This window comes from Suricata suricatta, chromosome 15 (assembly GCF_006229205.1).
Source record: "Suricata suricatta isolate VVHF042 chromosome 15, meerkat_22Aug2017_6uvM2_HiC, whole genome shotgun sequence".
Lineage (NCBI taxonomy): Eukaryota > Metazoa > Chordata > Mammalia > Carnivora > Herpestidae > Suricata > Suricata suricatta.
This window is the reverse complement of record NC_043714.1, coordinates 7,591,319-7,617,507: the sequence shown is the minus strand read 5'-3', so window position 1 is coordinate 7,617,507 and position 26,189 is coordinate 7,591,319. Positions and strand designations below refer to the sequence as shown.

Here is a 26,189-nt window from a genome sequence, read left to right as displayed (position 1 = left end):
TGTGGGGGATCTTTTTAAGATCTCCACTAAATTCTTGCCCATAAATACACGCATGTCATTATCCCAGTGTTTCAGATGAGAAAACAGAGCTGGGGGAAGCGCCAAGCTCAGACAAGTAATTGCTGGGGGGGGGGGGGGGGGGGGTGGTGGTATCAAGAACAGGATGTCCTGGGTCAGCAGCCTCCTTGCTGTCAGGTGAAGACAGCCCACAGAACTGGTTCTCCAAGCTCTCCCGGCACGTGGGTCCAGGGTGACCAGAGTCACCTGGACAACAAAGCACTCTAGCAGGAAAGCAGCAAAGATGTAAATAAAACCATAAAGTCAGGGAGGTGAAACTGCTACTCATGGCTTGTGGGAAAACTTGGTTTTTAAGGAAATCCACGTGAGATGTTTAGGGGAAAACATCACCAAATTATAAGGATAAGGATCTGGAAGAAAGGAAGGAAAGAGTCAAAGATTAAGGATGGACAGAAGGAAGGAAGGAGGAAAGGAAGGGAGGGAGAGAGATTGATAAAGGGGGTGAAGGGAGGGAGGGAGGGAGGGAGGAAGAAGGAAGGAAAGAATGAAGTTAGGAGGGAAGGAAGGAGGGAGGGAGAAGGAAGGACCAAATGAAATTAGGAGGGGAAAAGAGACTGAAGGAATGAAGGAGGGAGGAAGGAAGGAGGGAAGAAGGAAAGAAGGAGGGAGGTAGGAGGCAGGGAGGCAGGAGCTGTATCTGGTGGACAGAGGGAAAGCTCTAATTAGGATCACATCACATAGGAATGAACACCTTCTGGATTCTATTTTGAATTCCAGGAGTCTCAGCTCGGAGGGACTGACTTTCCCTCCTCATCCACTCAGTTGAACCCCCTTCAGCAGGGCCGTGCCGCTTGGCAAAGGTGTTACTCCTTGTTACTGGCTATGCTTCTCCTGGACCCTCGCCTGGAATGCTCCCCTCCCCGCACCCCCCAACGTGGGCCAATCCCTGGGTTTACCTTCTCCCAACGGGCCTTCTCTCTACTCTGCCACAGGTCTGGTCCCACCCCACCCCACCCCACCCCACCGTCAGTGGCCACCTGGTACCAACCCATCTGCACTATTGATTAGAGCCCTTTCTTTTCAAGCTGGTTCACGTGTTTATCAGGTTGTACCTGCCAGACAGTAAATACCTCCAGGGCAGAAGCCACACCTTGTATCTTTTCTGCCTTCACTTCTATCTCCCAGAACCTTCAACCTTGTCCCCAAACTTCTCAGAGCCACAGAAAGTGCTTTGGTATTCCCAGAATACTAGGTCACTGGCATGCAGCTGCAGGAATTTGGCAGATGGTATTTTCGGGGGCCACACAAGTCTGGCATCTAATAATTAGCAGATGCGAGGCCCTTGACTGTGTAGGTAAAGTGGAGAAGACCCAGGTACAGGAGCCCTGCTTGGCGATGGCCCAGACGACTGCAGCCCTGACGGAAGTGAACGGTTTTGTCCTCTGTGCAAGTCCAGCTAGGTCACTCCCTGCGGGAAGCTAGCCGCAAGCCAGTGTCTGCACGCTGTGGCTCCGCTGCTGAGGCCCTGGGTGACCTGGCCCCTCCTCGGCCCTCCTGCCTCCCCACCACGACCAGCTCCTGTCCCGTCTCCTCTGCTGGGCACATTCACTCCTGGCGCTCCGGCCTGGCCAATGTCTTCGGAAGGCCTCAACTGGCGATGTGACTTCCTCTAGGAAGCCGCACACTCCCAACTCTGCTCCTCCCTCCCAGGGTTCTCTGCTGCTTACCCACAAGCCCTGCAGAAATATAAATGTCTCAGGGCAGGCGTGGGGTGTGCACACTCCAGTTCGTGGGCCCTTCTTGAACATTCCAGCAGCTGTATGCAAACTGGGTCAGGAAGTCCAAAGAGCTGAAGCTGGCTACAGTCTCAACTTGGGCCTGCACTTAAAGTTGGCGGTAGTCCTGGGGAACCCAACACCCCTCCAGGGAAGCGACTGACCCACCCGGATGTGTGCTGGCTGCATGGACACGGCCTCTAGGACATGGCAGCAAGTATCCACATCTCTCTTATTCTTGGTGACAGATTCTGATGACCTATATGTTACTAAAAAAAAAAAAAAAGCCATAATTATCGTTGCCCTTGGGATTTTAAGGAGGCTGAAAGGAAACTTCTTTCCCAGAGTCACATTGCAGGTTAGTGCAATGGTTTGGAAGTACATTTAATTTCCCTTATGTGCATTTAGCAGTTAATGTTTAGCCACTATGCTAGGATGTGCTTCAAAATTCATTTTCTTAATATTTATTTATGTTTAAGAGAGTGTGTGCATGAGCAGGGAAGGGGACAGAGACGGGGGCGCGCAGAGGATCTGAAGCAGGATCTGAGCTGACAGCAATGAGCCTGATGCGGGGCTCGATCCCACAAACTGAGGGATCATGACCTGAGCTGAAGCCAGATGCTCAACTGACTAAGTCACCCAGGTGCCCCTGGGCTAGTATTTCTTAACTTTGGTTGTGCCTCTAGGGGCACCTGGGTGGTTCAGTCAGTTAAAGCATCTGATTTTAGCTCAGGTGAAGATCTCGTAGTTTGTGGGTTTGAGCCCCACATCAGGCTCTGTGCTGACAGCTCAGAGCCTGGAGCCTGCTTCAGATTCTGTGTCTTCCTCTCTCTCCCTTCCCTGCTCATACTCTGTTTCTCTCTCTCTCAAAAATAAACAGACATTAAAAATTTTTTTCATACGACCCCTACCTAGGTCTCAGCCTCACCCAGTTAAGCCTGAATCTATAGTAGTGGGGCCTCGGGTCCAGGTGGAGAAACACTCTAGGCCCTTGTGACACTAAGTGTGGCCCTCGGGCTAGGAGCAGCCTTAACATCATCTGGGAACTAGTGAGAAGCATGGCATTTCGGATTCTGACCCTGGTTTCTTCGTCTAGAATCTGAATTGGAACACGATCTCCGGGTGACCTGCACACACGTTAAAGTTGCAGAAGTACGTATGCTATCATCTGCTTTTAAACATAAGCTATTTAAAGATTCAAAGTTCTCTACGGATTGGAATGCGCTCTTGGTCTCAACACATTACCTACAGCCTTGCATGCGGATTGCTGTCCTCAATGCCGGGGAAAAGATGGTCCCGCACAGCTCAGCTTGAGCAACCAGAAGGAACAAGCTGTGCGTGGCCAGAGGGAAAGGATCTGGGCCAGGAGGGAGGTGTCACGTAGGAGCTGGGTAAGGTTCAGGGCCAGATGACAGAGCGCTGGGAATGCCTGGCTGAGGTCCTAGTCCGTCAATAGCTCAAAACATGTGTCTTGAGCTTCTGATTTTCCTACTACTCAGGGACAACTCCTTCAGTCTCACGTCCTCTCTCCTTCTAGATCACGGTTCTGGGGCTGGGCCATTACTTAGTGGATTTGGGAAATGGACTTGATCTTATTTACTTAAGTTTCTTTATTTATTTTGTGGGGGGGGCAGCGCATAGAGAAAAAGAGACAGAGAGAATCCCAAGCAGGCTCTGTGCTATCAGGACGGAGCCCGAAGCAAGGCTCACACCCATGAACCATGAGATCATGACCTGAGCCAAAGTCAAGGGACAGACACTTAACTGACTGAGCCACCATGGCACCTCTGATTTGATCTTTATGTTTCAAATCAGATGAAGAGACTGTCTTTGTTCTGGACTATGGCAGCCTCACGTCAGGCCCGGCGATGTACTAACATGAGAAGACCTCAATTCTGCAGACCTCCTGCTGAGGCTAAAGTAATTAAAGATGTCTCTTCCGTCCACGCACCAATTCCCAACGCAGTATTACAGAGTCTGGGCATGAAGCCACTGGAAATTTGAAATAAAAAGCACCCCCATTATCTAAAATGAGAACAGTCACATAAGAAGATAATGTTAGTGATGTTTTCATGCTCCTGGTTTGAAGCTAACTGATTTAGGTTTGGGTGTGCTTTGCATTTCTCATGCTCTTCAGCTCAAATAGCATGACAAATGTACATTTCTTGGTTCCTGTTTTTGTACCTTCAGTGGAAATATATGATGGTGATGTTTCTGCCTTTGGGGTGTGTGTGTGTGTGTGTGTGTGTGTGTGTGTGTGTGTGTGCGCGCGCGCGCATCATGCTCTGCTGTCCTGGGAGGGCAGAGAGGAATTATTAAGTAAGGGAGCGACCCCCTGGGATCCCAGCCTGGGCCAGTAACCCAGATGGGCTCTGGCGAAATTCCAGGCATCTTGTCCCTGGTGAAAGTTCTAGGCACGGGGGCGATATTGAAAATGCCATTTCCCGAGGTAAAGGGCAGGTGCTAAATCGGTCCCATCAGTGCAAGTTTTTCAGAGAGGCCCTTTGAATGTGTTGTTAGAAGAAAAGAAATTTGTCATCAGTGCCCAAATTGGCTGGTGTCTGCCGATCAGCTTCAAACGTGGCGGAAATGAAGGGGCTAAAAATACACGTGCAACCAGGGAAGGAAGGTGTTATCAAATGTTCTGACTCCAAACACACTGGCCTGCCTATTTTGCTGCTGGTGTGAAATAGAAAGTGTCATCCCTCCCAACCAATGCACCCTCCCGGGCCCACAACAAATCAGAAGGCGCCATGTCTTTGCAAGGGGAGGTGACCCGGCTGTGTGGCCTGGCGGGTGAGCTGGACTAGGGGTGGGTTTCAGATCCTCACCCAGGACCTCGGAGGGTCCTTACGGGCACACTCTACAGGGCAATGCGGTCAACGTGTGTCTGTTCTGGTATAGCCATGTCTACGGATGTGATTCTACCGACGCACATGTACACACACAAATACAGTACAAGCACACGGCGAGTTTTCAGAACGCTAGCAGCCTCTGCTCATCATTCTCTACTGCACACAAGCACATATAACGCACATATGCAAAGTGGGGACAGAACACAAAATCTAGAGTCCTATTTACTTTGCAAATACATTTTTTTTTTCCAGCGGACACGGTTGGAAATCACACCAAACTTTTCAGACACATTTGAGCTGAGCTCACTCGTTTTTAAATTCCTGTCTAACATTAACATTCAGGTAAAGTCTGTGCTCCTCTTCCCCGAATGAGGAGTAAACGCTGCAGGCAGCTCAGCAGACCTGCCTCCCACACCCCTGCCCGGGCTGCTCTGAGGAAGGCAATATGGCTCCCGCCCTCTCAGTGACCCACGGCCTCCATCATCCAATGGAGAAGTGAGTTGCAGTGACCAACTCTCAGTACAGATCTGCTTGGGGCAGGAAATACCTAACGACCACAGACTTTGGGTCAATATGAGATGGGCTTATTTTATGTGAACTACAACTCTGGAGGGGGACAAAAAAATCTCAATTATGTTTTTACATACCAAAGCAGAGCTCAAATAATCCTTACCAGCGACTTTCCTGGCTAGCGATGACCCCAGAGGTCACTCATCTTTTCCTGTTTTTCTTAGAAGCCCCATCAGAAGCCTGTCAACCCAGCACCCACACAGTACTGGTGCCTCCTCCCCCTCCGCCACCCACCCAGCAGGCTCCCTCTAGTCACAGGCTCTGAGCCTCCAGCGGGCCTTCCCAAGCCTGTGCTCAATGGATGGTCTGCTGGGCACACACACTGGGCTGCTTTCAGCAGAGAATCTGAGCGATGCTTTGGACGGATAACAAAGGTTTGTGGGATGGCCCTGCTCTGGAAGTCTTGCTCCGGGGTCCGGTTCATCCTCATTATTATCACTTTCCTGAGAAATTGGCAAGCAACAAGCTCTCTGGCTCAGTGAGTCATTTTTTATTTTAATGAGAAGCCCGCATTTGAATCAGATGATGGAGGGAACAAAGGAATGGAAGGAGCCTAATTGAGGGACTCGGTGTGATCTCTCAAGCAAAGCTAAAATCTGCCCCAGGAAATTCCAGCCTAAATGAGAAACTGGAACTGAAAATACAACCTGTCTTAGAATTGGCTGGCTGGAAAACATTTGTCATCTAGACCAGCAATGAGAGAAATGAAGCCAGAAAACTGCGAAAAGGCAGGAGAGCATCCAGGGTCTGGTTTTCTTATGCTCTACCTGTCCTACTAGGCATCGGTAACTTCATTCTTTAGATAGGCATTTCCCTCCTATACTTGGGAAACATAAAATTCGAATAATTAATTGCTTTCAAAAGCCCTAGGGAGCCAGTGAAATGATGATAATAGTATTAACAAGCTGGCATGGGACAAACCAGTAGCAACTGGGTAAAACCTACAGTCTGAAGGGTCCTTATAAGAAAATGCTGCTGGAGTCAATCCCAACTGATCTAAAGACCATTTAATGACAAAAACAGAACCTAAAGACAACAGAAAGCTCTCGAAAAGAAAGCTTAAGCGAGAACACAGGTCTCTCCTTTGGACTCCAAATATGGCAGCATGTGTCTGATAGCCTTGAGAGTTTTATAGAAACACTTTATTAATATTCATTGATCTTTCCATACTGGGTTCCTATGGTCTTTACTGTGCAGTTTGGATAGAGGAAGGGATGGGGCACAGAGCTCATTCTTTGCTGGGTTTTGGGTCAACATTTCCTAGAAATTTTGTTTTAGCTTCATTTGGTTACTATAATGTTCTTCTTTATTCTTCTCTTTCAAGCAAAACTGCTAAGAAATAATGAAGTCTTTTCCTTTTATAATGGCGGTGATGATTATAGATACCAGGCACGGACTGCTTACTCTGCCAAGGTATCTGGCTAAGCATTTATACTCCTTAAAACAAGTCCACAAGGCAGGCGATATTTGTGGTAAAGATGAGGAAGCTGAGTGTTGGAGAAGGTCATTTTTTCTTGGATAAACTTGGATCTTAATCCAAGTCTGGCTGGTCCTAGTACCTGCACTCTTAACCATTCATCCAGACTGGCATCTTCTGTTACCATGAGGTACAAATAGTGAACTGCTCACAAGCAGGTAAAAGGAAGGAGAAGAGATATAAAATAAAAACAACTAGAAAATTTAAAAAGTGGCCAAGTTCAAGTTTGCAGTCTGTCGGACTACCATCAGAGCTCTAGGATGAGGGCATTTTGGCATATGCAACCTGAGGGCTCAGAAGATTTCTGGGACTGCTCAAAATTTAATCAACTCAATCAACATGCAAGGATGTTTCAGGGAGACATGATTTCCATAGAGACAGTTTCGTTGAATAATCATATTCAAATCGGTAAGTTTCCATGCAGGAGATTCACCTTCTTTAGCAAAAAAGGAAGACCAATCTGTCAACTAATTCCCATAGATGTTTTCTTGCAAAAACTTATTAGACTACATCACATCCATTAGAATGGGTAATACAAAGATGGACAAACACACACACACATACACACACACACACAAGCCCAAAAACCAAACACCCAAAACCAGAAAATGACAAGTGTTGGTGAGGATGTGGAGAAATCTGGAACCCTCGTGCACTGCTGGTGGGAATGTAAAGTGGTACAATCATGTACCTAAAATTATTACCACACAAACATGGAATGGTCCTGTCATCCATCAATTCCACTTCTGTGTGTTAAAAGCAGATATTTGTACCATATCTAATGGATATTTGTACACCCCTACTCCCTGCTTTATTCACAATAGTCAAATGGTAGACGCAACCCAAGTGTCCACCGATGAGTGAGTGGAGAAACAATGTATCTGTACATACAACGGAATATTTAGCCTTAAGGAGTGACATGTTGACACACACTCTATCAGGGATGAACCTTGAGGATATTAAGTAAACTGAGCCAATCATGAAAGGGCAAATACTGTATGATTCCACTCATATTATGGACTGAAAGTAGTCAGATTCAAGTTCATAGAGACAGAAAGGAAAATGGTGGCTGCAAAAGGCAGGTGGGAGGGAGAATGGGGAGTTGTTTAATGGGCATAGAGTTTTATTTTTCCAAAATGACAAACTTGTGCAAGTGGATGGTAATGATTGCACAGCACTGTGAATGTACTTACTGCCACTGGGCTGTGCACTCAAACCTGTAAGATTTATGTTTCGTATGTTTTACCCCTCTGCCCCCCAACTATACCAACTATACTGGAAGCCTCCACTGTAGGAAAGCAGGACCAGAACCCAGCAAAAGCTTTCTGCTGCAGGGACAGCAGCCAGCACCGCACTCGTCACCCACCCGCCTGTGGGTGCAGCTCACGTACCAGATGAGAGTGCCCTTGCACCCCCTGGGCCGGACCAACCCAAACTGGGAAGCAGTCTGAGCTCCTCCCATACCACGTCTTCCCCTTCGGCCGCTCCTCAATCCAGCCCAGATAAACCTGGCCATGATGGGAACACCTAACTAGGGACTGGCAGGAAATAGAGATTACCGACGATGATGCCTCGGGACATAGTTGGACAGTTGTGATGATGCGTCATAAACTTTAGAATGACTCAACTTGAGTTTACATAAAATGGGGGTGAGCCTCAAGTTTCCCACTTTGCAAAATAGTGCTGACATTAGTATCAACCTGGTAAAGTCCGGATGAGATTGAAAGGAGAAGGGAAGATGTTCAGTGTAAGATTATGACTCTCATTACTACTACTACTACTACTACTACTACTACTATTATTAATAATAGAAAGACCAAAGTCCAGATTTGGTTCCTAATGGTGAAATGACACAGTGTAACTAGAATTAAAAAATTTTTTTTAATGTTTATTTTTGAGAGGAAGAGAGACAGAGAGCAAGCTGGGAAGGGGCAGAGAGAGAGGGGGGAGACACAGAATCTGAAACAGGCTCCAGGCTCTGAGCTGGCAGCACAGAGCCCAATGTGTGGCTCCAACCCACAAACCATGAGATCATGCCCTAAGCAAAAGTCGGACGTTCAGCCGACTGAACCACCCAAGCGCCCCAACTAGAATTTAAATAAAAACTTGAAATAAACCAAAAAAGCCAAATTTCATTCAGTGAAAACAAGCTGTGAATGTCAAGAGACTTAAAGACATTTATATTCTGATCTTGTTATCTGACTACCGGGCAGAGGAAGGGCAGGGATTCTTTGGTAAGGAAACAAAATAAGTAAAGGTCTGTCCCCAGAAATGCTTTGTATTGTTATTCATATTAGGGAACATTGGCGATTCCTCATATGTTAACCCACATGGAGGGAATGTTAAGGAAATCGTGATATAATCATAGGAATAGAATATTATATTGTAATGGTACATACATGTCTATGAAGAATTTTTAATAAAATGAAAAATTACAATAGTCCCATACATACAAAACAGCACAGCATACACAATAAAAATCTAATGTATAATTAGAAAGAATTAAAATGGATGGTAATGAGCTAATAGAAGCAACGAGCAAAAGGTTTAAAGAAAGAGTTCCCAGAAAAATATACTGCAAAGGAGAAATAGAGAAAAGGGTGCCTGACCTCATCCATGTTAAATAAACACATTATAATAATGAATGCCACATCTAACCTACCAGCTTGGATTAGAGAATATGAACAATACCAAGTTTGGGCAAGGAGATGAAACAAAAGATACTCTCCTTCTTTGGAAAGACTTTTAGGAATAACTATCAAAATTTAAGATGTACACATGCTTTTGGTAGAGCTACAACCTACAATTAATTTTATTTAATTTTTAATGGTTTTTTAGAATTTTTAAAATATTTTTTAATTTATTTTTGAGAGACAGAGAGAGACAGTGCAAGCAGGGGAGGGTCAGAGAGAGAGGGAGACACAGAATCCAAAGCAGGCTGCAGGCTCTGAGCTGTTAGCACAGAGCCCGATGCGGGGCTTGAACCCACGAATCGTGAGATCATGACCTGAGCTGAAGTTGGACGCTCAACTGACTGAGTCACCCAGGCGCCCCAATGTTTTATTTATTTTTGAGAGAACAGGGATAAAGGGAGGATCTGAAGGCGGGCTTTGCGCTGACAGAGAGCCCAACGTGGGGCTCTAACTCATGAATCGGGAGACCATGACCTGAGCCAAAGATGAAATTTCAACCAACTGAACCACCCAGGAGTCCGGACAACCTACAATTTATCATTCAAACACACTTACTTGTACAAGTATACGAACATGCAGAGAAGGCTCTTCACCATACACCATTTCTTACAATAAAAAGAAAAGCAAACAAAAGAACCTCCCGGAAAGTAACACAGATGTCCATTACTAAGGCAATGCTTACATAAATCACAGGACATGTACACAGGAGCAGAGAGAAGCGACCTCAATAGAAGCTTGGCGAAGGTGGTGCCTGCGGGGCTCAATCGGTTAAGCATGCGGCTGTTTTGGCTCGGGTCACAATCTCGAGATTTGGAGACTGAGCCCTGTAGAAGCCTCTGCGCTGACAGCCGGCTTGGGATTCTTTCTCTCCCTCTCTTTCTGCCCCTCCCCTGTTTGTACTCTCTCTCTCAAACTTTAAAAAAAATTCAAGAAAGAAAGATGGGGATCATTCTACAATGATATACAAAAATAGCCAAGGTCTACTAAGCTTGGCTTAAGAATTGCAGCATGATACACGTCCTGCGTTTCCATGGGGGACGGAGAGGCACGCCCACCATGGGCATGTTACAGTTGGGACCCAGGAATTGGGGTATAAGGTTTTTAGTTTCCAAGTTAGAGTATACTTTACTTTGACTTTTCTTCTTTTGTAATCTATTATCAATGCAATGCTTAAAAAAATCATGAATAAAAACCGAATAATAAATTTTTAATAAATATTTACTTTAATAAGTAAAATAAAACTGAAATATAGCATAAGAACACACAAAAATGTTTATGACAGGAAAATGGAGTCCGAATGCTATTTTTTCACTTATATTTAGTATTTCTATCATAAACAGGCACTGATTTTTTTTTAATGATTATTTATTTATCTTGAGAGAGAGAGAGAGAGAATAGGGGAGAGGGCAGAGAGAAAGAGAGAGAGAGAATCCCAAGCAGACTCTGAGCTGTTAGCACAGAGCCCGATGTGGGGCTCAAACTCATAAACTATGAAATCATGACATGAGCCAAAATCAAGAGCTGAGCGCTCAAATGACTGGGCCACCCAGGTGCCCCTGCATTGACTTCTAATAAGAAAAACAACCTCTATTCTTTATGGATCACATTTTCCCAGAATTTCCCAGAGCATGAACACTTGTTTTGTGCTATATCAACTCTGAAAGACTTCCAAGATTATTCACTGAGTACACATTCACATTTAGATGGTCACATCAATGCGTGTGTATGCCCGAACTTAACCCGAAGCAGCTGGGAATGTAACCGAGGGTCTGGTCACTTGTAGCTTCATGAGGAGGAAGGACCCAGATGACACTCTTAGTCCATTAAAAGAATGAAGATCAATGTCATTCTAAGGCAGGGTCTTCCACTAGCCTGAGGACCGTCTTCCACTTAGACTCAGCCAGTCTGGCCGCTAGGAGCCTGGCCCTGGTCTAGGTGTGTGGCAACCAAACAGCATCCTTGCCCGCTGGCCATGGAGTTTACTTCCTAACAGGGCACAGAAAGGAGCACATCGGCACACAGACATCCCCGGTGTTACACAGCTAAGAACTGGAAAAAAAAAAACCCCCAAAAAACCACAAAGGTGTATGTGCTGTATTTCAACTCCAACAACACACTTTAAAGAACTTGAGTTTGGCTGGGTGCAAAGAATTCCCGGGCAAAGCCTGGGCTCTCGCTCTGGAATTAATCCCCGATTTCTTTTTCCTGGGACAGACTGGAAGAGGTCTGTAATGAGATCTGATAAATTCCAAGTATACCTGAGACAGAGTTACTGTAATCATTATTTATACTGTAGCCCTTTGGAAATAAGCTTCCAAAGTGAGCTGTGTTTATGAACGGAGCCGGTGAGGGTCTGCGCTCTGCGGTGCCTCACGCCCGCCTGTCTTCCGTTTCCTAAGGATGCGGGAGGAGGGAGCCGCAAGGGAGCATCTGAGGAGAAAGTACTGTCAGGTATTCTGTTCACTGGCTGGAACTCTTCTCTGCTCAATGACTGGAGGAAATAGTTACCGGTCTTCACAAACCCAAAATAGGAAGAGAAATAAAGTCCCCCCTACTGGCCAGAGCTTCACAACAAGGAAAAGAAACAGTACACTTGACCCTTGATCCACACAGGTTCAAACTGCATGGGCCCACTTTTACGTGGTTTTTTTTGTTGATAAATACAGTACAGTACTGTCAATGTATTCTCCTTATGAATTTCTTAATAACCTTTTCTCTTTAGTTTACTTCACTGTAATACAAACATGTATTTGTATATAACATACCAGCTACGTGTTCATTGACTTTGTGTTACCAGGAAGGCTAGTTACGCCTGGGGGGGAGTCAAAAGTTATACACAGAGTTTCAACTGTGTGGGGGAGGGAGTCAGGGCCCCCAACTCCTGTGTCGTCCAAGGGCCAACTGTACGTCTGAAGGTGTACGACCTAGAAAAACAATCACTCGCTTAGCTCAGCAAATTCTCCATGGCAGTGCTTTCCAGAACTCACCGAGTGCCCAAGACACCTGCTGATCGTCCTGAGCGCTGTTCCTTAATTACTGATATCCAAGAGAAGGACCCAGAAATCTACAGATTTTTAACAAGGGCTCAAGGTGACTCTTATGATAAGACAAGTATGTGAAATCCCGCAACACTGACTTCCACACAAATAAAAGAACGAAACATTTTTGGAAAAGATGGAACTTCTGAAAGATAATCCGCCACAAGACTAGCAGTGCAGGCAAATAAACAGCCACTCTGGGGCCTTTTGTTCTTCTTCTGAGTGAGGCCAAGAGCAACCGGAGGCCAAGGAGAGGAGGAGGTTGATCTGATTTATGTTTCCAAAGCAGCACTCGGGCCACAGCGTTACAAACAGGCTCTGAAGGAAGCAAAAGCTGAAGCACAAGATGGATTAGGCAGCTACTTGGTAATTTGTTTTGAGAGTCAGCGTTGGACGTGGGTCAGCCTGACAGCGGTGGGAGGAGTCAGGAAGGTGAATCTGTCCTAGAGGTAGAATTGCCGGCTTTGCGGGAGGATTGGACATGCAGCATAGGAGACAGAGAGTCAATAATGACTTCAGGGGCTGGGGCCTGATGACCAGACGGACGGGGACAGCATGCCCAGGAGGGGAGAAAGCTGTGGGTCGGTAGGCTCAGGAGCGAAGGACAGGGGCTCAGTTCGGAAGGGTGGCGTTTGTCATGCCCACTGCACAGCCACGTGGGGATGTGAGTCAGCAGTTGGTTCAGGGAAGCAGTTCAAGCCAGGGCTCGGAACTTCAGTGGGGTCACAGTACAGACTGTGGGCCGGCTCTGAGAGCGTCCCCCTCAGACTCATGACCACCTGGGCCCTCAGGAAAGGGCTTATTTTACAATGGAGTCCTTGCAGTTTTAATTAGTTGGGGATCTCACTAGACAGTCATATCCTAAATCCAATGACCCATGTCTTTATATGAGAATGGCAGAGCGGGGTTAGAGACACAGATGCAGAGGAGAAGGCCTGAGGAGGAGGAGACAGAGTGGAGCACTGTGGCCACAAGCCAGGGAGCACCAGGAGCCAGGAGGCGGGACAGGCAAGGAAGGGTTGTCCCCTAGAGCCTTCTGAGGGAACACGGCCATCCCGACATCTTTCTTTAGGACTTCTGGCCCTCAGATCTGTGAAGGAATAAACCCCTGTTGTTTTAGGTCACCCAGGTGGTAGGAATCTGTGATGGCAGCTCTAGAAAAGTAACACAACACTTTCAATGGAATCACTTGGGAAGTCAATATCAAGAAGGAGGTCTAAGGACTGAGCTCTGGGACCCTCCGATGCTTAAATTTTGAGAGACAAGGAAGAAATGGCCCCTTGGAATGGCATGTCCCACATGTCTGGGAGCAGAGAGGGACCAGCCATGGCTGCTGGGCCCCCAGAGAGGAAGCAGAGAAACGTCCCTGGGCTCAGTGTGGCGGGGATCATCCGAGACTAGCCAGGACCTGTTTGGTTGAATGGTGCGGAGTTCAAGAGCAAGAGGAACGGAGCTGGGGGAAATGAGGGTAGTCCTACCAGGACTTTTGATCTTACATAATAGAGAGAAGACAAACAGAGGTGGGGTAGCTGGAGAGAGATGGAAGAAAGGGAGAGCTTTACTGTAATTCCTTTGAGAACAGCACAGCAATGAGGGGGAAACGCCAACGCAGAATTTCTGGAACAAGGTCTTGAAATAGCGGGAAGGATGGGATGTGGTGCAGGATGCCTGGAAGGACCGAGTTCCATGGGGTGGGGGGCTTTCTGTGGATGGCGAGAGATAGCAAGGAAATCCTCTGGAGGGGGGGAGGCGTGGGGTTTGAGGGCAGAGGAGAAGGTGAGAAACAGCCGTCCCGGAGAGTGAGAAGTTCCCGGCCTTGAATTACAAGTGGGAAGAGCCAATATGTTAACTAACTTGGATGTAAATTAAAAAAAAATTAAAAAAAAAAAGTGCGAAGAGCCAGTGTGTCACATCAGCGCCGGTGGCAGCTGGGTGACTCGAGGCACGTATGACAAAGGGGGAGGCACGAGGGAGTCTGCTGAGGCCAGGTTAGGACAGAAGAGACACACGAGGTGGGGAGGAGGGGGGAGGCGCGGCAGCGGGCTCCATAGGCTGGAAGTGCAGGGAAGGGGCTACAGTTGTTGGAGGTGGAGTCCTGGACACATGGGCGCCGGGACTGGAGGGGACTTGTGGAGGGGTGGAGCCATGGGTCATCCCCAGCAGGGGGGCTGTGCGGGGCAGTGGAGGAGAGGGGACAGGGTCCTGGAGGGGAGAAGTCAAGAGGCAGGGAGGCCTGCGTCCCAAGGTCTACCTGAGTGGGTCCCTACAAACAAGGGTAGGGCCTCCAGGGTCTGGAGGGAGACAGTGGGAGCCAGAGCTGAAGGGTGGCCGTGACAAGTGTCCAGGGATCTGGGGACAGCCACACGAAGGAGGGATGGTGGGCCTCAAAGATGGACGTCCCAGTGGGGTGGGCGGCAGGGAGATGGAAGGTCGAGATCTTCTACAGGTAAAAGGCATGACGATGATCTTCATAGTCATTTCTTTAAAACCTAGAGTGTTGCGCAGACAAGTATGTTCTAGACACGGGAGGGGATGTGGATAGAATAATTAACAAGAGCTGGAAATCCTAACAGTTAAAAACATTTTTTCTTAAGTTTATTTTTTAGAGAGACAGAGACAGAGCAAGCGAGTGGGGGAGGGGCAGAAAGAGAGGGAGAGAGAGAGAATCCCAAGCAGGCTCTGCACTGTCAGCACGGAGCCTGATGCGGGACTTGAACTCACAAGCTGCAAGATTGCACACTAGGCCGAAACCAAGAGTCTAATGCTTAACTGACTGAGCCACCCAGGCGCCCCACAAATCCTGACATTTGAAAAAGAATCAGTGAGCCACACTGTCCCTTAAATTCCCGCATCCTGGCCCCTGCTGGCAGGTGCAGGCGCAGGCACAGGGCTCTCCCAGAACAGGGAAAGGCCACGCCAGGATCTGAAGGACACACCGGGAGGAGAAACTTGCTTCTAGGCCCCTCGCCCCAAATTAAATGCATCCATGACTGGCTTCGGTGCTAAAAGTTTCACTTGTCATTTCTCATTCCTCCTGGTGTTCTTGATTCCACAGGGAATGAGAAACAAAGCAGCTCTTTGTCTTTGCATAAAGATCCTTTTATCTACTTCCTCCTTCTTCTCTCGCTTGTACTGAGTTCAATAAAGTAAGTTTTGTGCGCCAAACTAAACACACTTGGAGGAAGAGGAAGACAAAATGTATCAGGAAAATACTTTATGGTTAAATACACCTGAATAGCGACCCAGAACACATTAAGAGAACATAGGCTTCTCAATACACTTTCAGAGCTGCGTGAAGCAGGGAACAAAGAACTTATTGTTTTAAATTTTTTTAATGTTTACTTTTTGAGAGAGACAGAGACACAGCACAAGCAGGAGAGGGGCAGAGTGAGAGGGAGACACGGAAACAATCCAAAGCAGGCTCTAGGCTCCCGGCTGTCAGCACAGAGCCCCACGCGGGGCTTGAACTCATGAGCTGTGAAGCATGACCCAAGCTTAAGTCAGACGCTTAACGGACTGAGCCACCCCCAACATTTACTGTTTTAAACTGAATATAGACAGTCCCCACTTTGGTCAGTATTGTCAACAAACAGTATTGAGCACCCCTATTTACATGGCCCCGTGCTATGAGCTGGGGATACGAACGTAAACAAGAATTTACCAAAATGTTCAAACTGCAGTAAATGTCATGAAAGAAAAGGAACAGGCGGCCAAGACGGAGAAGAATGGAGTGGGGTGGAATTATTATAGGAGGGATGTGTGGGGAAGGGGTCCTTGAACAGGAGGTGGGGTGAGGCAAGGTGCAGAAGGGGTAGATTCCAGGAGTGGGCCTGGGAGAGGCACTAAGTTAGGGAAGAAGCCAGTGGGCTCCCAATGGGAACAAAGCAGTTGGGTCCACAGGCCAGCAGGAGATTTTACAAACCCAGCGGGAATGCACTGAAGGTACTAAGCACGGATCCAGAATCATCCAACTGGTGAGACACCTGGAGGAATCAACTTCACAGAGAGAGAATGGAAAGGCGGTTGTCAGGGGCTGGGGAGGGAAGGCCATGAGGGTTAGGGGTCAATGGGGGCACTTTCAGTGTGCGAAGATGAGAAGGTTCTGGAGATGGACACTGGGGACAGTTGCGGAACAGTGTGAATCTACTTCGTGCCACTGAGCTGTACACTTAAAAAGGATTCGGATGGTGGGCGCCTGGGTGGCTCAGTCGGTTTAGCGTCTGGCTTCGGCTCAGATCATGATCCCGCAGTTCATGAGTTCAAGCTCTGGCCGGCTCTGTGCTGACCACTCAGGGCCTGGAGCCTGCTTCTGGTTCTGTGTCTCCCTCTCTCTCTCTGCCCCTCGCCTGCTCATGCTCACTCATGCACGCTCTCTCTCTCTCTCTCTCTCTCAAAAATAAGTAAACATTAAAAAAATAACAAACTAAAAAATAAAAATGAAAGTTTATTTCAATTTTTTCCTTCATAGAAAAAAATCGGTATGAACCTGCTTTTGAAAATAAGGACTGTATAATTGCATTTAAGTTACGACAGAAACGAGTTGTTTCCAGAGTGTGGCGGGGGCACGGTGGGGGAGGAGGGGCAGGGGAGGGGCACGGTGGGGGAGGACCGGGGAGGATCAGCAGGGGAGAGGAGGAGGGTGAAGAAGAGCCACTCAGGTTTAGAGAGTTCGCTGTGTCAACGCAGGAAAGGATTCGAGGAGCCGGGAACGGAGGAGAGAAATGAGGCCGGGCACTCAGCTTCTCCCTGAACCGCCACACTGACGGGGTCTAGCCAAGTTCTCAGGGCACCTCCTTGTTTAAAAATCCCTATGGAAAACTCTCCCTTCCTCCTTTCAGGGCTGTGTCCTGGTGGGCACTCCTGGGGTCCCCAGGCTGGCCTCCATCCTCGTCTCTCCTGGTCCTTTCCGGGAGGCCCTGCCCTGGGCCATCCTCCGGCCCCTTCACACGTTCTGTCTGGGAAAGCCATCAAATCCCCCTGAAAGTGACCAAATCCACCAGCCTCCGACCCGTCTTCAGCTCCCGTCCCTCCTCCAGCTCAGGTCTACACCGAATGCCTCAAGAGCGCGAGGGGGTGTGTGTGGAGGCACAAATCTGTACTACGGTAAATACAGCCAGCACCCACCGATTACCCAGGGGCCAAATAAACTGGCAAGCGCAAACCTGTACCGCCTTCGAGCACTTCTGCTGAGTGTAGATGCCCTTGGTCTTTCTCAAACACATCTTTTCAGTCTTCCCCAAAGCAGTTGACTGTTCCTCCTCTGTAACTTGAGAGTGGACAGTATTTCCAGACTGTCTCTCTCAGCAAGGTGACCCCTCCCCCACTCTTTCCACACACCCCATTTGCACCCCCTGGCACCCCTTCTCTGTGTCCTTATGCACCAAATGCTCTTCAAGACTCCTTCCTATATCCAACCCCTTTCAGGCCAGCAGGGCTAACCCTGGCTCTTAGAGTCGCCTCCTCCAGGAAGCCTACATTTTCCTGAGCTCTGGCCCCCTGGTCGGAAAGCAGCCTGCAGCGCACATCCCAGAAAGGCCTCCCTCACGTGCCGTCCACAGCTGTAACTTATCTGCCAGGCTGCACCCTGTACGTGTTTGTGGGTGAAAAAGACAGAGGTGTCCCAAGGGGGCGAGGGGAACATGGGGACAGTGAGCCAAGGGCTCCGGACAAAGATCGATCAGATCCACCCTCTGCTGTTCCTTGCAAAGTGCTCCCGTCTCCATGTTCGAATTGTGAGCAGCTGGTCATAAACTCTGTCCACCTCTAAACGACTTCAATTTAACTCTGGCCTTCCACTCCACGATGAGTCCCGAGAGAGGAAATTATTCTGTGACTTACTCTAGCGCTGACCAGAAATGGCCACACCTGGGCAGAATAACACGAAGATGGCATGCGGACCAGCAACCACCCCGCTCCCCTTTACATTAGCTGAAAGCTTCTTCCTGCTGCTAGAAAGTTTTCCCATCAAAATTAAAACAAGAGTAACAGCCAGTCATGGCTCCTCTGTTCAGATACCCTAAATGTCCCCACCCCCGCCACCAATGTGGGGGAAAAAGAGAGTTCTCATTTTACACTATTTTTAAATCATAGTTTCCCATTCTTTCAACGTTTTCAGGAGGAAACCGCACAGGATCCGGTTTTGCAATTCTGACAGTCACTGGTTTCATGTGTCCATCTGGTAAGTTTTCGGAGCTGAATTCAAGTCGCAGGCCCAAAGCTCACTGCAGAACGCCGGGGTGCCACCCTCCTGTGATGCGTTCCTATTCCTTTATTGAGACCAAGGTCAACACCTGGTATCGGAGTCCTCCGGATACACTCAATACCATTCCGTAGGCTTTCGGGTGAGGACTCACATAGATATTGTCCGTAGATTCTCTGGTTGTGGGATTTTAGGGCGGGGGCATCAGGCTGCGGGACCTAACCTGAGGCTCTCGCTTCCTGGATGAGGACGGTGGCCCATGAAAGGACCTTCCCTGGGCAGCACCAGGTTTCCCAGCCCTCGGCTCAATGCCTTCTCTGTTAGTGTCATCGGTAGCTCCGTCTACAGTGTGAGTGACGTGTCGTGTGTTCTGAACAGAGTGAAGCACCATCTCTAGATTTTATATTGGGATTTACACTCCAAGTCTGGTTCCTTAGTTTTTTCTTTGTTTACTTGGGAGGGGACCATGGCAGAAAGAGGGGAGAGAGCCAGGGCTCCTTAGGACTGTACGCTGGGTGACTACCACATCCCATCAGCCAGTAGAGCAGAGGTGGCTTCCACCACATAAAAGAACTGGTGACACGGGGCCTCGATCCGTGAGAAGTGAGACCACACGTGGGTGGAAAAGGGGATCCAGCCTCCTGATGCCGTGCATACCAAGTGTGTGGCCGGTGGTTTCCCCTTGCCGCCGAGTGGGACTCGACGTGTCCACTGGAATTCCTCCTCCGGGCTGAGTAAGTGAAATGTGATGACACTATCTGTCGAGGGCTGATTAATAAAGGTTTGGAAAATAGAGCAGTTGTTTCATGCCCTTGCGCTGGGGACGGGAGGGAGGGCTGGCCGTGAGCGGCGTAATGAGAGCCTGACTTATCTTTTAGGTTCTTTACGAAGAGGTAGAAAGGGGACACATTACCTGATGGTATTGGCACGTGCTGCAGAAACCTCAGAAAACCCTTTGCGGGTGCTGCAACCTCATTTACCACCAACAGAGTGGTGGGTCCCCACCCAGAGTTCTTGCACGGAATTCCCAGTCTACGCCTTGTTTTGTCAGCAGATCCTGTGATCAGGGGGACTCAAAAAGCTCTGATGGCAAAAAGCCTTCCCACTCAAAAAGGTTGAGAATGACATGGACAGATTTCTTACCTTTCTCAGTTTACCAATTTCCAATATAAGGTGTGGCTTAAACGTAATGTAGGGGGCAAAATATACTTAAGTGTGATCACTATGTGATAAAATTGCCTAATAATAGAGATTTTGGGGTGGGAAGAAAGCTTGATATAGTTAATTCTGATATGCAAAACCTATCAAGGGGATAAAAATGAGTATCGGTGCAGGTCAGGTACAAAACCATCCACGGGCAGCTCTGATCTTGGCGTACGAGTCTGAGACAGTGCAGGGGAAAGAGCAAGTTATCTAGCATCAGAAGACGCAGGACCGAGTCTAGCAATTCCAGCCACTGGCTCTGTAACCTTAGACAAGCCGAAGGTCACCTCCTCAGTTGTAGAATGTGGTAACTACAGATAAAAATGCTTTCAAGATAGTTGGGCTCAAAGGAGTTAAAGAAAGGTTACTTGTTGCCATTATTGTAACGAAAACTTTGACTTCTCTATTTTTATCACTCACATGCACCTTGTCCATTTCACGTTTGCTAATTTCTGTACTTCTGCCATGTTGTCACCAAAGAGCAAGAAACGCTTTGGTTCACTTGGCCTGAACTGCAGGATGATCTCTCTGATCCCATCTCACAGCTGTGACTCTCCTACTTCTCTGCTCTCCTTTGTACCAGTCTTACATTCCATTTCTGCTTCCGTTGCAGGGAATCCCCATCACCCCCCTGGCTTTTCAAGTTCTGTTTTCTTCTCTTCCAGGAGGCAAAGGCTGGAAGGGAATTCCACAGTCTTTCTGCTCTGAAAATATCCACCTTCCTCTGCAAAGGGATAATTTTCTGACTCCAGCACCGAGGGCACAACATCACTTCCATTCCTACATTGCTAGAGCTGCCTTCGGTGGGATTTCTTCCTCTCCACTAAATGCAGAGGAGGCGAGGGAGCGGAGAGATGGGCTGCACGAGGTGAATTACACTTGGGCTCAGAAGAGTTTTGTAGGACTCATCCTGAGACAGGAAGTGATGACATCGGCTCTCACATGAACCGAGAGGCGGTCATGTGCGCTCGCCCGCTTCCTGTCTCAACTGGCCGAAGGGGAGGTTGGGGAGGGGAAAGCAGAGCTTGGGGAAGTAGGTCGTGAGGAGAGGGAAGAAGAGGCTGAGGAGAGTCTGTGAGAAAGTCCCAGTGCTGTCCCTTGTCCCCTTCCCTCAGCCCTCTGGGGCTGAGATTCAGCAAATTGCTTTACTTCCACTCTTAGTCCCTCCTTGGGAAAGAGAGCTGTGTCCTCCTGGGTTCTTTGGTGCCACCGACAACACTAATATGAGAAGGTACAAATTACAGCCTGCTGATTATGCAGCGTCCACATGCCAACAGGCCTTCCACGGTTCTTCTAAAGTCACGTGGAGGAAGGTAGAGAAGGGGATGGATTTTCAGGTATGTCCAGGTGTCCTCTGTCCCCTTGGGTCAGCTTAGTGATTCCTCTCCTCCATTGTGGAGAGGCGACAGAGTTAAATGGCTGCACATGATGGAGAGGAAAAGGAGGAAACTGCAGAGAAGACTTTGTGTATGACGAGAGCCCTTCAGATTGGTGACAAAAGGGGCTGAGGGTCCGATGGCTGGATGGTGCACTGGGTGCACTCAAGAGGCCCCCACTGCTCGGTGCCAAGCGTCAGGCTCTTTTCTCACGTTATCGATACCAGAACAAGAAAAGTCACAAGCAAATGAAGCAGATGATAATCAAAGGTGGGGCAGCGCGTGGTCTCAGGGGTCCACCTCCAGGGAAGAACTGTGAAGAGTCTGGATGAGGTCTGCACCACGAACGAAGGTGAACTTAAAATGAGGTTGTATTTGGTGAATGCATTTTGTGCTGAACCACACGCTCAGCGACATCCTGGGCGCCGCTGACCTGCTGACTCTCCCACAGACGCTTAGCTCCCCAGGCCCTTAAATTAGATGTCCCACCAGCTCTACCCAGTGGTCACTGCAGGGGAAGAAACCCCCGGCGGGGAAACAAGAGCTCGTCCAGCAGAAGCTGGATTGGCAACACTGATTCGGTGGTGGCTTCGATTATCCCAGGCCCCTCCTGTCACGGGGGTCAGGGGTGTGGGGGCAGAGGTGGGGGGAAGGGCTCAGCCCCATCCCAGTAGACAAGGGAGTCCACTGAAGCCCCCTGGAACCTACAATTTGAACATCACACTCAATGACAAGCTCCGGGAGAATATTCCTTGCAAACTACGAAGCTTAGGAAGCACCTTTTTTCCCCTAAACTCATTTGTAAGCTAGTAAAAGTTACCTTTTTTAGTGATAGTGGTAACTGACCAAGTCAAAGAATAGGTACAGAGACTCTGAGTTGAACCTTAATAACTTTGACTATGTCAAGATAAAGTTTCATAAGATAAGCCAAGCAAAAGCAGATAAAAAATACTCATGTGATGGGCCGCCTGGGTGGCTCAGTCGGTTAAGCATCTGACTTCAGCTCAGGTCATGATCTCACGGTTCGAGAGTTAGAACCCCGCTTCGGGCTCTGTGCTGCCAGCTAGCTCAGAGCCCGAAGCCTGCTTCAGATTCTGTGTCTCCTTCTCTCTCTGCCCCTCCACTGCTCACACTCTGTCTCCCTCTCAAAGATAAATAAACATAAAGAAATACTCATGTGACAAAATAAAGTCCTTCTCCAGGCCTAGTACACACCCTGAGGTGCATAATTTCTAGAGAACTGTAGACCTGATATTATCCCAAAGAACCACAGGCACAGATCAGACCCTCAGGTGCATTTGAACTCCAAGCACTCAGGCCTCCGGGTCAGATGTCCCACTTTTCCACATCCCGTCAGCTCCATCCTTCTCTCTGAGGAGCAGATGCGACACACCTTCACTACACCGTTCAGGTGCCTCACCCCCTGGGGGTGCCTAAATCACTGCCCCTCCTTTATCTATGTCAAGTATGACGCAAGTTTATCAACTGCGTTTCTCCAATTTCCGACTCCTTGTTTACATAGAATCTAGCGCTGCATCACCCAAGTCATCTTTCCTCTTGCTGCAGAGCTGTGGTTTTCAAACTGTGGTCCTGGAACCCTTGGGGGTGCCGCAGAGCCTCTCAAGGGCCAGCATACAGAGCTTGAGGAAAGGGTTAACAAGTCAGGCCTCTTTCCCTTCCCCCACCCGTACCACAGCAATCTTGCTTCTTTCTGTATTAGACATGGGGGTTCCAGATCACCTTGGAATGTCCTACTCAGAGAAGGAATCCACTGCCAAGTTCAGGTAGAGAGGACGGGGTCTGAGCAAGAAGACGTCATCACACACCGTTACTGGAATGATGGGGACTGTCATCCCCAGGGTGGCTCAGATTCTGCCAACAGGCCCTGATGTGCTTGTATCTACACAAGTCCATGATTAGATTGGACCCTCCCACAACAGCTCCTTAAAGTAAGAATTACCATTCCCATTTGATGGGCAAATAAACTAACCCGAAGAGGCAAAGGACTTCCTGGGTGGCAATGGCTATCGAGTCAGAGCCACGACGCACACGAGTCTTTGGATGTTGAACCCCAGCTCTGCCCACAATACTCTACTGCAGAACGCACATTCTGATGCTCTCTTATTCGGGGTCCTACATCTGCACACGAATTCCTTCCTTTCATCTCATCCTCCCAAGAAGGCCTTATCAAAGTACCAACTTAAAGATGGTCTGAGGGAAGAAACAGGAGTGAGAAAGGAAGATCAAAAAGGCCACCCTTACCTGGGACTCTAGAAATCTCCTGTGCCACTTCAGGCTTCGTTGCACACGGCCCTCCCAACATGAGCTACCCATGGCCAGTATTTAGAACCAAAACAAGCAAATTACCAAACATGCCTAACAGACACAATGAGATTATCAAAAGTCAGTAGCTGGCCTCATCAAAACGTGCATTTCCTTGACACTCCAGGCGCACTGCTGGCTGTCGGGTAACTTCCCTCTGCCCTTAAATGACTTCAGGAAATGTGTGATTCCAAACTAAACACGTCTGCAACTCCTTGGCTTGTACTAGAAATATTACAAATGAGTATTTCTTAGAATCCTAAAGTCACAGCCAACAAGACGGATTAGAAGGGGGTAGATAAGGAACAGAATATTGTCCCTCTGTTTGCCAAGAATACTGAGGACTTCGTAGTGTCTGTACCTTAGGTCAGTGACTGAAATGCCGCCCTGCGTCATTCAGAGTGTGCTGTGCCTCTATCACATGGGACCGTGTCTCCAAAATAAACAAAGTGAGAATTTCAGCTGCATTTTTCTAGAGCTGGTGCGGAGGTGAACATAAGTAAGAGAGGCTGACTTGTTCTAGGGCGGAGAACACCCCAGCCAGAGCTCGACACACGCACAAACGCCTTCGGCCTGACACCCCCATTACTGTCTCCAAGAAAGTGTGTTTCGAAAGGTCTTTTTCTCAGCACTGCTACTGGGAAGGCTTCAGGGAAAATGCCTTCTCCCTGGAACATCGGGACTCTGAAGCCAGGAGGTCTGCGTGAACGTACGTGCACCCTGGGTGTTTAATACTTCACCTGAGCAGAAAAGTCAATTAGCTTTGGAAGCAGGACTCTGCCCCCTTCGTCACTCTTCAGGAAATCCAGCAGGCTGCCTGTTGACAGAGGAGGGACACATCAGGGTAGTTCAAACACACAAGACCAAATCCAAACAGAAGTCCAACAACCGTGACTTTACAATGATCGCTTTACAATTCGGTATGGCCATGGTACCTTTCTCTTGAAGCTGGCCATATCCAGTCCTCTCTCACCGGCTACCTTTGACCTGAAGTGAAATGGAGCGTGGGGTCCATGTAAGAAAGGCTAATGGCAGACTCTGTTTTCCAGCTCCAGGTGTCTGAGAGCAATGCATTTCAGAGCACTTTGCACCCAGCATCACGGTACACTTAGCGTAGCTGCCGGATCTTCAGAGCTTCTCGGGGACAGATGCCAGCAAGTTCTCATAGGGGACCTGCCTGTAGCAGGCACTGGGCTAGACTCACTCCTATCCATGTCCAGCCAAAGCGCAGAACTCAGCACATGCTCTGGGTGCTCAGTGAGCGCATATGAACATACTATGCTCTGTACCTAAAAGAAAGTGGGTCAATACCGCCCCTTCTTCCTATGGCTTCATCTCTAAAACGACGCCTGCGCTCTCTCCGAGAACTTCAAGTGTCAGCCTTGGGCAAGTCGCTTACTTGTACAGTCTTAGCCTCTGTGAAGTGGGCGTGGCCTACCGGCCATCCTCAGGGTCCCTGTGAGGACAGATTTAAAGCTCACACCACAGAGCTTGGCAGGTAGTAAGTGCTCACTAAATGTGCTGCTGCTCCATCCACGGCACGAAACTACGGTTCGTAGTTCTGAGATTACTGAGACTATGCGAGATCAACCAGGGAAGGCATCGAGAACAATCTGGTATGTGTGGTAAGTACCCAAAACAGGCTACACACCGTTATGTGAAGAAGCGCATATTTACATTTATGATTCCAAATGCTCCTGGCTGATGAATTCAACACGTATTTACTCAACTCCTAAGTCTCATCCTGAGCCTGGTTTCTGGGTTATAGAAACCTAAGCCACAGGGACTAGGTATTTGGGTTTTTTTTTTTTTTAAATGTCCTTTTCTGGAAGGATTCAGGGTGACTAATATTCCTTTTAAAATTTTTGTTTTTTGAGAGACAGGTCAAGACAGAGCATGAGTGGGGGAAGGGCAGAGAGAGAGAGGGAGACACAGAGTCTGAAGCAGGCTCTGACAACTCAAAGTCTAACACGGGGCTCGAACTCAGGAACCATGAGATCATGACCTGAGCTGAAGTCAGACACCTAACTGACTGAGCCACCTAGGCACCCCAGACTAATATTCTGAAATATTTATATATATTAAATAAGAAAATGCAATATTCACCTTTATATTCACATTATACTATAATCCCCATTAAGCAGGAGATGATTGTTAATTCACTACTATGTGTGTTTCTTTCTTTCCTTCATTCCTTCTGAAGGGTTCGAAAGAGCCATTTGGCAATTTGTCTCTAACTGAAAAGAGGAAGAAGGATAGTAATTCAAACTCTGTCACCAGAAGGTAGTATCAGTGGTTGCCGGAAACTTCTTCAGTGACTCTGACTGCATAGGAATTTAACTTCCAACAGTTTTAAAAATGTTAACATTTTATAAACCTTTCCAAAAAATGTTTATTTTATTTTTGAGAAAGTGAGTGAGCGAGAGCAGAATAGGGGCAGAGAGACAGGGAGACAGAGGATCAGAAGCAGGCCCTAGGCTGTCAGTGCGGTGCCCGACGTGGGGCTCAAACCCATGAAACCCCTGAAACCGTGACCTGAGCTAAAGGCAGACGCTTAACGCACTGAGGCAACCAGGCACCCCATAATGTGAACACTTTATATATTTAAAAAATTTTTTTAATGTTTTATTTATATGAGAGAGACAGTGGTGTGTGTGTGTGTG

General features: G+C 48.1%; 1 protein-coding gene across 6 annotated transcripts in view; it reads right to left on the bottom strand.

Annotated features, from left to right (window-relative positions):
* LYN (LYN proto-oncogene, Src family tyrosine kinase) overlaps positions 1-26,189 on the bottom strand; it is an 85,789-nt gene that overhangs the window by 13,925 nt on the left and 45,675 nt on the right. For all 6 annotated transcript variants that reach the window (XM_029924057.1, XM_029924056.1, XM_029924059.1 and 3 more), the window contains exon 10: positions 24,267-24,343. In XM_029924057.1, coding sequence (XP_029779917.1) covers positions 24,267-24,343 — 77 coding nt within the window. The remainder of the gene's footprint in view (positions 1-24,266; positions 24,344-26,189) is intronic.